Source organism: Malaclemys terrapin, chromosome 7, assembly GCF_027887155.1.
Source record: "Malaclemys terrapin pileata isolate rMalTer1 chromosome 7, rMalTer1.hap1, whole genome shotgun sequence".
Taxonomy (NCBI): domain Eukaryota; kingdom Metazoa; phylum Chordata; order Testudines; family Emydidae; genus Malaclemys; species Malaclemys terrapin.
This window is the reverse complement of record NC_071511.1, coordinates 37,815,292-37,827,803: the sequence shown is the minus strand read 5'-3', so window position 1 is coordinate 37,827,803 and position 12,512 is coordinate 37,815,292. Positions and strand designations below refer to the sequence as shown.

Genomic DNA, 12,512 nt, shown 5'->3' with positions numbered 1-12,512 from the left:
CGGTGACCCCTGGTTTTTTTTATTGTGTGAAAGGATTAATAACACTTCTCCCACACCTTTCGTGATTTTACTAGACCTCTATCATATCCCCCTTAGAGGTCTCTTTTCTAAGATGAAGAGCCCTAATTTTTTTTTTTTCCATCTCTCATATGGAAGCCGTTCCATACCCCTGATCATCTTTGTTCCCCTTCTCTGAACCTTTTCCAATTCCACTATATCCTTTTTGAAATGCAGCAATCAGAATTGGACATAGTATTCAAGGTTTGGGTGCACCATGGATTTATATAATGGCATATTTTCTGTCTTGTTTTCTATCCTTTTACTAGCATACTGTTAGCCATTTTGACAACTGCTACACATGAAGCAGAAGTTTTCAGAGAACAATCCACAGTAACTCCAAGATCTCTTTCCTGAGTTGTAACAGCTAATTTAGAACCCATCATTGCATTTGTATAGTTTGGTTTATTTTTTCCAATGTGCATTATTTCCACTTATCTACATTGAATTTCATTTGCTATTTTGTTGCAATTTTGTGAGATCCCTTTGTAACTCTTCGCAGTCAGCTTTGGACTTAAATATCTCAAATAATTTTATATCATCTGCAAACTTTGCCACTTCTCAGATCATTAATGAATATGCTGGATAGCACAGGTCCCAATACAGATTCTTGGGGGACCCTGCAGTTCACCTCTTTCCACTGTGAAAACTGACCATTTATTCCTACCCTTTGTTTCCTATTTTTCAAACAGTTACTGATCCATGAGAGGACCTTCCCTCTTATCCCCTGGCTATTAGCTTCCTTAAGAGCTGTTGGTGAGGGACCTTGTCAATGAATTTCAGAAAGTTTAAAGTACACTGTATCAACTGGGTCACCCTTTCCACATGCTTGTTGACTCCCTTGAATTCTAGTAGATTGGTGAGGCATGACTTCTCTTTACAAAAGCTGTGCTGACTCTTCCCCAACAAACCATGTTTATCTATGTGTCTGATAATTCTGTTTTTTATTCATTTCTTCTAATTTTCCAGGTAAAGTTAGGCTCACCAGCCTGTAAATGCCAGAATCTCTTCTAAGCCCTTTTTAAAAATAAGCACTACACCAGCTTACCTTCCAGCTAATGTCCCCCTCCCCCCTGCACCCCATTTACTCCTTCTCCATATAGAGCAGGGAAGGGACGGACAAAGGGACACAGAGTGCTTGGGACAGCTGCTGTCTCAACTTCCTGATCCACTTAAAAAGACAATGCACTTAAGAATGGGTCAGTTTACTTAAAGGGGTAGTGTGCATCTCTCTCTCTCTCTCCCACACACAAGGTGTGTGTCTGTCTCTGTCTGCTATGCTGTCTCCCCCTCCCTCCTGTTCGTGCTCCCTTGTGTGAGAGGCTACATTAACAACAATGTGTTAACCCTTGAGGGCTCAGCTGAGTGCTAGTTCATTATTTAGCAGCAAGGCATTTCCTGGGAAATATCCCTCCCTCTTCCACCCTCTCACTTCACCACCTCAACCAAGCTTCACAATCATCATAGCTGTGAACAGTATTCAATTTTTTGTTTAAAACATATACTGTGTGTATATCTATATAATATATAGTTTTTTGTTTGGTGAAAAAAATTTCCCTGGAACCTAACCTCCCCATTTACATTAATTCTTATGGGGAAATTGGATTTGCTTAACATGGTTTCGCTTAAAGTTGCATTTTTCAGGAATATAACTACAACATTAAGCGAGGAGTTACTGTACTTGTACATTTTACTTGCTAGAGTGTGTGGTCCTTTCTATTTTCTTTATTACCTTTTGACTTCCAAATTTTAAAGGATTTCTTTTTGCCTTTAACAGCCTCCATTACTCTGTTCTTTGGTGGTCCTATTTTTTTTTTTTTTAAACTAGGGGTATAGATTTAGTCCAAGCATCTATTATGTTGTTTTTAAGTAGTCTCTATGCTACTTGCAAGCATTTTACCTTTGTGACTGCTCTTTTTAATTTCCATCTAACTAGTTTTTAAAAGTTAAATGTTACTGTGGTGGTGTTCCCTTTTTTTGGGGGGGTGGGGTGGGGGGTGGGAGTAATTTCCCACCTACAAGGATGCTAAATTTAATTACATTATAGTCACTATTACCAAGCAGTTCACCCATAGTCACCTCTTGGACCAGATTCTGTGTTCCAAGAATATCAAGAATTGCCTCTCCCCTTGTGGGTTCCAAGACTAGCTACTCAATCAGCAGCCATTTATAGTGTCTCTAAATTTTGTCTCTGAAAAAGGAGATGGTGGGGAGAATTGTATGCTCTGCCCATAGTCTTAGAATTTAAGAATCAGAATTAAAATAAAACTTTTTTTTGTTGAGGATATTTAATCAGAATCATGGATATTTTTATAAAATCCCACCCAGGCCAAAACAAAAAATCCAATGGCTAAGGGAAAGCATGTAACTTATGAACCCTTCTGTTGGGAAGCTGAGGGAAGACATCTTTGTCAAAATACTCAAAAATGGCCTCATGAAACTACCCAAAGCAGGTTTATTTTGGAGTGATACTGAAGAAAAAAACATGTAGATTTAAATACGGATAAGGCAAACTGGCAAAGTTAATGCAAACAAATAAATTCAAATGTGAATAAGCCAGTCACCTGGAAGTAAACAGTTTTAATGCTGCCCAACTAACAGTATCTATATCAGTATATGTAAAGTGAGGTTTTTAATGACATTTGCAAAATTTAAGTGCAGTTTAGGTTATTAATTGTCAAGTGCATAGGGAAGCAGGCTCGTGCAGGGCATGGGTCTCAAAAATATATACCAAGAATAGGATACAAGTAGCACTTCTGTGCTATTCCTCAGTTTTCAGTGGATTTGTCTTCCATTTTCACTATTGAATTTCATATTCTTAATAAAAGAAGAACAGGAGTACTTGTGGCACCTTAGAGACTAACAAATTTATTAGAGCATAAGCTTTCGTGGACTACAGCCCACTTCTTCGGATGCATATAGAATGGAACATATAATGAGGAGATATATATACACACATACAGAGAGCATAAACAGGTGGGAGTTGTCTTACCAACTCTGAGAGGCCAATTAATTAAGAGAAAAAAAACTTTTGAAGTGATAATCAAGCTAGCTGAGTACAGACAGTGTGATAAGAAGTGTGAGAGTACTTACAAGGGGAGATAGAGTCAACGTTTGTAATGGCTCAGCCATTCCCAGTCCTTATTCAAACCGGAGTTGATTGTGTCTAGTTTGCATATCAATTCTAGCTCTGCAGTCTCTCTTTGGAGTCTGTTTTTGAAGTTTTTCTGTTGTAATATAGCCACCCGCAGGTCTGTCACTGAATGACCAGACAGGTTAAAGTGTTCTCCCACTGGTTTTTGAGTATTTTGATTCCTGATGTCAGATTTGTGTCCATTAATTCTTTTGCGTAGAGACTGTCCGGTTTGTCCACGAAAGCTTATGCTCTAATAAATTTGTTAGTCTCTAAGGTGCCACAAGTACTCCTGTTCTTCTTTTTGCGGATACAGACTAACACGGCTGTTACTCTGAAAAATATTCTTAATATTATTTCTACAGTGTCTTTTTGTGAAACAGAATATGCAAGGGTTATTTCTAGGACTTGTTTAAAAATCAAACTGAATAAAAAATAGACTCCTACCTGTGGAAATAGAGGTCTTTCCTCCTTAACTTTCTTCACACAATCTGCTACAAGCCTCTTCATAGCTTTGGGACAGTTCTTGTACAGTTTACTGAGGTCTGGAGATGCATAACCTCGACCAACCATAAAAATGATCTAAACAAGGAGGCACAAACGCAGGTAATCTGAACACCATTAGTGTGAATTATTTCACTGCCCTTTAATACAGTTTTTAATGTGGAAGTACTGAAGGCAGGCAGGAGGTCCTACTGTAGTCAAATGTTTGTCAAAATTAATAAACTGGAATTGTGGTCCTGCTTTTCCAAGGGATGACATTGCCAGTCTAACATCTAAGTGACACTGCATAGTTAGTTCATAATTTCTTCATGTATTAATTTTCATATAATAATAGCAACAAGACCAGAGTCTAGAGCGTTTCCTTACGTAACTTGCTGGAGTTGAAGACTTCAAGTGACAAAGAACCCTAAATCCAGCCAGAAAGTGTCCAATTTATGTGATTACTCATTAATCTACCAATACATTTTGATTGATCAACACAAAACAGTATTTTTAAGTTTAACTAAAAACTCCTTGTCAGATCACATATCCATTTAGAGGGCGCTATAAAGCGGAAGAAGGCCTCTTCAAATATTTAACTGTGAAGGAAATTTTTTTTTCTGAAGATAAGCTTCAGTTTTCTTAGACTGTGAGCTAAGATGCAAAACAGTGTCTGCAGGTTTTGTTTCTTCCTGATTAGCAGAATATCAACTCAGATTTAGCAATACTGTTACTCAGGCTTTAATGAATCTTACTAATGTGATCAAGGTGGCTAACAGACATCTAGTGATATCTTGGCCCAGATTAAGCTAATATTATAACTCAGGATTCGGTCTGTACATATAGCTGAATAAAAATATTGCAACAACTGTATCACACTTAAATATAATTCAAAACTGCTAAAGTTCCCAAAGAGGAAACTAACTGTCTAACATTAAATAAAGTTGCTGAAATAAGAGTCCTCCTACAGTACATGGGGAAACATTCCATCTATTTCAGAAATAAATATTGTATTTATTTGAATGGTAACAAGACAACCATGTTACTACTACTGATAGGCCAATGTTTTACAACAGGGATGGATGTTCAAAGCTTCCACATAATTCAAGTATAATGGCATACTAAGAATTTAATGGGATTGTTTCAAAAAAATCCAAGTTTGTTTTCTAATTTGATGTTAAAAGTAGTTACAGTTTAAGGATAACAAATGTGGCCTTCCTGTGGTTTGGAGTATGGACTGTAAGATATTCTAGATCTTTTTAGTCAACAGTTTAACTACACCGCTACCTTGATATAACGCCACGCGATATAACACGAATTCAGATATAATGCGGTAAAGTAGTGCGCCGGGGGGGTGGGGCTGCACACTCTGGGGGATCAAAGCAAGTTCAATATGACACGGTTTCACCTATAATGCAGTAAGATTTTTTGCCTCCCGAGGACAGCGTTATATCGAGGTAGAGGTGTAGTTTTCTTCCATTACTCATTACTAAAACTTCAAAAAGACAACTCAGGATCAAAAGACACTAGACATAAAGTCGGCCTATGAGTTCAAGTCCAGTCCATGCCAGTGCAGATTATGGGGGAAACATTCATTAATAAATTAATACGATACTTGAAATTGGCAAAACATTCAGGAAGAGAGAATATTTGTTTTGTTTTGTTTACCCCTTTGTTTTCAATTCAGTAAATTTCAGGATAATTCCAAAGTGTCAAGATTTCTAGATATTAATGTGCTACCTTCCTGGTAGAAAATCTAGACAACTGCAATTAATAAAATTATTTTCTTTATGAATAGGCTCAAACTTGAACTTCATTAGGCCAAAAGGCCCATAATTGAAATTAGAGGAGTTCTCTCTTCTCTGCAAAGATTCAACAGCAGTATGATAATTCACTACAGCGCTCTGCTGCAACTTTACTACTCTAATAAAATATAATACTGATCACTCAAATAAATCCACGGAGCACTTTATAAAGTTCTAGTATGCCAGGAAGTACACTGTCCAGGGTATAGATCAGGGATCGGCAACCTTTCACACGCAGCCCATCAGGGAAATCCGCTGGTGGGCCGGGACGGTTTGTTTACCTGCAGCATCTGCAGGTTCGGCCGATCGCAGCTCCCACTGGCCGCAGTTCGCCGTTCCAGGCCAATGGGGGCTGCGGGAAGCGGCGGCCAGCACGACTCTCGGATGTGGCTAGCTGTGCATTGACACTGCTGGTATTAATTTAAGATGATTTACCACATTATTATAGTCTACATAAACTATATCCCAGGGAAAACCCTAATACAAGTTATAAACATAAAATGTAAACACTTGTTGCACACATTCAATAAACAGATTGCATATTCCCCAGAAATACAATGCATTATACCAGAGTTGAATGTTTCTCACCTGATCTCTGTTGTTAATATGGGAGTATGGCAGTTCTCCTGTCATCAGTTCATATAATACTATTCCATAGGAGTAGACATCTGATTGAAAACTAAAGGGGTTATTATCCTGCATCCGGATCACCTCTGGTGCCTTTAAAAAAAACCAAATTAACAGCTACATTAACTGGAAAAAAACAACATTAGCATAAGACACAGGATAAGTTGTTAACTTTCTACTCTAGTAAAGTAATTTTAAAAATAGCTATGGCTATGACAGATTTTGGTAACTACGTCATTTACTCCACAGTGGATCAAACCCACTACACTGGACGATAACTAATAGAGAAGCCACATTCACATTTATCAATTTATCATTAGGTAAAATACTTACTATTCTTACTCTAGTATTGTGTTGTATGTGGAAAGTGGCAAAAACTACTGGCTCGGTTCCATCACTGTCAATTTATAAACTAAAATAACCAATAAGACAGAAGGAGCAATCTGCTCTGCTGAAAACAGCAGCAGCCTGTACATGGTTTCAGTAAATCCACTCAGGTCCTGATGTCCAGACAGGCAAACCAAAACCAAAAAAAAAAAAAAAATTCTGCAGAATTTCTCACTTTGCCACAAACATATGTATTTTCACAGATCATTGACATATATTAATCAGATTTGGGATCAGAGAAGAACAATGCAGATGTGAGCACATTTTACTAACCCTTTAAAGCTACTGAGAAAGCGGAGTGAAAAATGGGAGTTTTTCCTCAACAGTGGACATGAACTAAAGTAATACACCCACATTCCCTGTGGAAGCCAAACACATCTTTGTACTTTACCTATTTCCTTGCTTTTCTTTTAGTTTTTTTCATATGAACACCAAATGTTATATTTTAAGGAAGTTTTTTGTGTCTTAATCACTCATTTAAAAACTAACAGAATTAGAGCTTGTGCTGTGATTCATAGGTACCATTCTTTGGCCTTTGTACTTGTTCTTAAAAGGGGTTGGAGGAAAGAAGAATCATGTACCAACCTCCAAGACTTGGGGAAAAAAGGCAGAAAATCCAATAGTTCCAAGCCTGATGGAGGAGTGGTATTCCCATGATAGAAACTGTCTTTTTGTTTTAACACCCTGATGCCAGAGATCACAGGACACTGTATTTAAAAGGAACATTATCATTTGAATTTTTTAAAATTGACTCATTTTAAGTTTGACAGCACCTACCCCCTAAATAAGATATACAGAAGAGTGTGTAGGGGAAGTTTTTAAATTCTGTTTCAAAAGACTTCCAAGGTTTTCTGCTTTCCTAACACACAAAAATGTGCCAAGTTAACAAACTAAAGAACTCTTCCTCTCCCAGCACCACCAATCTCTTTCAGGTATAATTATTTAATGTGTTATTTGTAATAAATGTAGGCATACAAGTTTCAGAAATGTGATTTTCAAGTTGACTGACTAATGAAAGCTCCAATTCTTTTTTCATGATTGCAAATACCATCAATATGTGGCTTCTCCATGACCACATGCATTCCTAGTCACAAATTAGCAGTTGATATCATCAGCAGACTTTTATTCCCTAATAGAATTTATACTGCAAATATTTAACAATGCAGAAATGTATGTAAACAAATGTAAAGTTAGGGTTGAAGAAAAAAAAAAAACAGATGGTATGCTAGAGCCACTGCAAAACACAGAAATAAAAAACTTGTGCTCTGACCAATGCAGCCAGAAACTAATGAAAAGAAACATGGTTGAATGATTCTGCTCTCATAAACCCAGACATAAGCTACTAAAAAGCTTTCCTTGATCAATTTCCTCAGAAACCTTCTACCAAACAACTTTTCTTTCTTTTTGGTCCGGGGGAGGGGTGGGCGGAGTGAGAAGCCAAAAAGGGTATATCTAAGGTTGCAGCTGGGATTGAGCCTGCCAGCCAAAGTAGACAAGCATGCTAAAAATACCAATGTGGATATTGCAGAGACTGAGGCTAGCCACCCAAACTCAGAGCCACGGGGTCATGTGGGCTTGAGAGAACCCAAGCAGTCACCCGATCCACAATACCCACACAGCTATTTTTTGCATTAAATGCATTACAGAATTCATCAGCAGAATTAAGAAAGTTGGAGCTTTTCACACTTGAAGAGGAGGGGGAAGCTATTTGGAATTGAAGTATTGACACAATGATATGTTTTCACCTCACTGTCATTTTTGTACATTTCCAAGTTACCTGTTGAAATGAATGGGACACTTGAAAATTCTCAGTGCTATTGTTTCAGGTGGGCTGAAGATTTGAATACAACAGCATTGGTTTATACTCCATTCAAGTTTTCCTGATTTTCTTCACAATCATGAGGACTAGAAACGTGGATGTTTTTGTTTTAAAAATAATAAAAAAAAAATCTTTGATTCTGTGGCAGAATTTTTTAGCAAATGTGAATTCTGCAGTTGCAGAATAAGCAGACCCCTAATGATAACATTAGACACACGCAGTGGTTCTCAAACTTTGGTACTGATGACTCCTTTCACACAGCAAGCCTCTGAGTGCAACCCCTCCTTATAAATTAAAAACACTTTTTATATATTTAACATCATTATAAAGGCAAAGCAGGGTTTGGGGTGGAGGCTGACAGCTTGTGACCCCCTGAGGGGTCCTGACCCCCAGTTTGAGAACCGCTGCACAACAGGGACCGATTCCAAAGTTCCACAGCGGTGTATAAAAGTAGCAAAATAGGTATTACTGTTCAGAAAAAATTGTCACGTCACTGACATGCATGAGGATATCAGCTACTACAAAGGGCCAATACTGTAGGAACAAATATAAACAACGATATTCCTCAAAGTAAGGGCAGGTCTCACCTAATCTACACCAAAGATGAATTTGGCCCCCTAAAAATGTTAACAAAAAAAAACCACACAGGAATACTGATATTTCATGAGTCTTGACAACAAAGACAGTCAAAGTGCAAGCCATAACTGCCCTCAAGCTTTATTTTAAGGTGTGACTAGTGGAGGCTACCAAACCCAGAATACAATGCTCCATCTTGATGAAAGCAGCCCTCTACTCTGTGGAAAACATTCCATCATCGGGTTTACTAACAATACTATGAAGTTATTCATTAGTATTTATTCATTAATAAATCCAGAAAGTCATACAAATCTACATATACCTATGTTTAATTCTAAAAGTTCTTAAAAAGAGTATTTAAAGGCTAATATACTTTAGTATTAAAAGCTGTATGCTCTAAAAGTAGCACTATCTTTATCTCTATAACTTGCTTTCTCAACAGAGCCTGACAAATCCACTTGCCAACAGTTAGTTCAGGGATTGGCAAACTACAGCCCATGGTCCAGATCCAGCCCGCCAGCCATTTTAATCCACCCTCGAGTGCCCACTGGGGAGCGGGATCTCAGGTTTGCCCTACGCCGGTGCTCCAGCTAGGGAGCAGGGTCAGGGACCGTGCCAAACGGCTCCCAGAAGCAGCTGCATGGCCCCTCCCTCTGGCTCATATGCATAGGGGCAGCCAGGGGCCACCGCTCTGCACACTGCCCCACCCCAAGCACCGCCCCTGGAGTTCCCATTGAAACCACAGCCAATGGGAGCTGCAGCAGCGGTGCTTGCAGACAGGGCAGCATGTAGAACTGCCAGAACGCACCTCGCATTGGAGCCGGAGAAGGGACATGCCACTGCTTCCAGGAGCCACTTGAGGTAAGTGCTGCCCAGAGCCTGCAGCCCTGAGCCTCTCGCTGCACCCCAACCCCCGATCCCCCTCCTGCCCTCTGAACCCCTTGATCCCAGCTCAGAGCACCCTCCTGCACCCCAAACCCCTCATACCCAGCCCCACCCCAGAGCCCGCACCTCCGGACCGAGCCCTCACGCCCCCCACCCCGGCACCCCTTCCCCCAACCCCAGCCCGGAGCCCCCTCCTGCATCCCGAACTCATTTCTGGCCCCACCCCAGAGCCCGCACCCTCAACCAGAGCCCTCATCCCCTTACACACCCCAACCCCAATTTTGTGAGCATTCATAGCCCGCCATACAATTTCTATTCCCAGATGTGGCCCTCGAGCCAGAAAGTCTGCCCACCCCTGAGCTACTTGCTAATAAGGGCTTACCAGAAGTTACTGAATAAAGTAAGCTTTCATGTTTCTACCCCTTACGGTTACAAAGATAATGTTCCAAGTGTGAACCAAATCCATCAATATAGTGCTGTCTTCCTGAATCTGTAGACAGTCTAAAATAAGAACTAGGAACTGCCCATATCTTGTCCCCAGTTCACAAAGTCTGAGAAACCAGACTCATCCTTGTGAATTCCTCTACAGTGGCAGAGAATTTTTTTTCCCCAATCAAGTGTTCCTTCTATATTATTTCAGTTTCTAAGCATGGGTTATTTGGAATATATAGGCAGAAACCAAAGCATTTAGTCTTTTGCCACTCAAATCAAAGTCAAGTATTTTCTTTCCTTTCAGAGTAAATGAACAAAGTGTGCTAATTAAACAGAAAATTGTAGTTATGACAGCAACAATAAAATCTCAGTAAAGACCTTGTTCCCACTTGCATTGCTATCAACAGGAGCAGGATCGAACCCTAAATCGGGCCCTTTATGCATAACAGAAACCTTTTCGGCTCCTGCAAGAGAGTTGCAAGTAATGATTCCTGGCTGAGAATTTGCTAGACTGTAACTTACCGATTCGGACATAAAATCATCAGAATAGATATTTGAATTTAATCACTCTAAGCCAAATCGAAAGGAAATTTTCAGACAACAGCCTTAAAGTTTCACTTTTGCCAGTGTTAGAAATTCAGTCTTGCGTCTTTCCTTCATAAAATGAAATCTAGCACAATAAATCGCATTGGAACAACATGTCAAATATGTCAAATCAAACAGAGTTCCTAAGAGCACTAAATATAAAAATTGTAGTGGTTCTTTAATAATAAATGTCCATTATCAGGTAAAAAGGAATTTGAAAAATACACAAAAAAGTTTCTTACCTAACACCTTAGAGTATTAATTTGAAACATTTAAAAAGAGTATTTCATTTTCATCTTTTTTTTTTTTTAAACCTTCACTCAGTTTTCACAATGAAAAAAGATTGGTCAATATTTTCCAGATTATGTTCTAAAACAATGCTGCAAGATTCACACTGCATGGGAATAATTTAACTCAATCAAAGATTATGTATTGAATTTTAAATATTTTAATTAACACATTTTAACAGTCCTGAATTTTAGTATTAGACTACCTGCAAGTGTTACTTTAAATGTAAGCTCTTGGTGTTAATAGGGGCTGGCAGTCTTCATTGTTACTCTATATTTGTGTTCTGAGAAAAACCAGGAAATGTTTGTTAAGAATACAAGGCTGCTTAGCTAAGATTTGTTTATGGAAGATAAGTATAAAAATAACCTAAAACATAACAGCAAACAGGAAATTGTACCAAAAATTCAATGCTTCATAAAAGCTTTACTCCCCCTTTCTTTTGTGTAATATTTTTATTTCCTAAAACTAATTTAAACCTATCGATTCAAAAAAATGAAATGTTTCTGAGAATACAGATATCAGCTGAACGCCAGATGCTAAAGAAAAGAGGAGGTTACTCACCCTGTGCAGTAACTGACGTTCTTCGAGATGAGTGTCCCTGTGGGTGCTCCACTCCAGGTGTTGGTGCGTCCCTGCGCCTTTGCTCGGAGATTTTTGCAGCAGTACTCATAGCGGCCACGCATGCTCAGAGGCTGCCCCCCGCTGTGAGTCTAGGTTGATAGTACGCATGCGTGGCCGGTCTCCTCAGTTCCTTCTCTACAACGGAGGCCCCCCAACTCCGAAGTAGAGGGGAGGATGGTGAGTAGTGGAGCACCCACAGGGACACTCATCTCGAAGAACGTCAGTTACTGCACAGGGTGAGTAACCTCCTCTTCTTCTTCGAGAGATGTCCCTGTGGGTGCTCCACTCCAGGTGATTTAAAAGCCGTGTATCTTAAGGAGGTAGGGACTTCGGATCTGATAGGAACGCCATGGATAGTACAGTCAGATAGAGGGCCTTGAGTAAGGGCATAGTGTTTAACAAATGTGTGCTCAGAGGACCAGGTGGCTGCTTTACAAATATCAGCCAGGGGAACTTTGCATAAGAATGCTACAGAGGCAGCCAGAGATCTAGTGGAGTGTGTTCTGATGCCATCTGGAGGTGTAACCTTCTTCATCTGATAGCACAACCGGATGCACTGGGAAATCCAGTTCGAAAGTCTCTGGGTAGAAATAGGCGTACCTTTGGAGCGCTCCGCAATGGAGACAAAAAGTCTGGAAGAAGTTCTAAAAGGTTTGGTTCTATCCAAATAGAATGACAAGGCTCTGCGTACATCTAGTGTATGCACTGAGGCTTCGAACGAGTTCGCGTGTGGTTTCGGAAAAAAAGTCGGTAGGTGTATTGGCTCATTAATGTGGAATGACGAGTGCACCTTTGGAAGAAATTTGGGGTGTAA

General features: G+C 39.5%; 1 protein-coding gene across 9 annotated transcripts in view; it reads right to left on the bottom strand.

Annotated features, from left to right (window-relative positions):
• The window catches only part of RAF1 (Raf-1 proto-oncogene, serine/threonine kinase), a 97,120-nt gene that overhangs the window by 1,864 nt on the left and 82,744 nt on the right, over positions 1-12,512 (bottom strand). For 7 of the 9 annotated variants that reach the window (XM_054035740.1, XM_054035741.1, XM_054035738.1 and 4 more), the window contains 3 exons: positions 6,067-6,198; positions 5,760-5,888; positions 3,638-3,772 (listed from right to left, as the gene is read on the bottom strand). In XM_054035740.1, the coding sequence (XP_053891715.1) occupies positions 3,638-3,772; positions 5,760-5,888; positions 6,067-6,198 (396 nt within the window). The remainder of the gene's footprint in view (positions 1-3,637; positions 3,773-5,759; positions 5,889-6,066; positions 6,199-12,512) is intronic. The other 2 variants (XM_054035743.1, XM_054035744.1) reach the window with 1 other exon arrangement.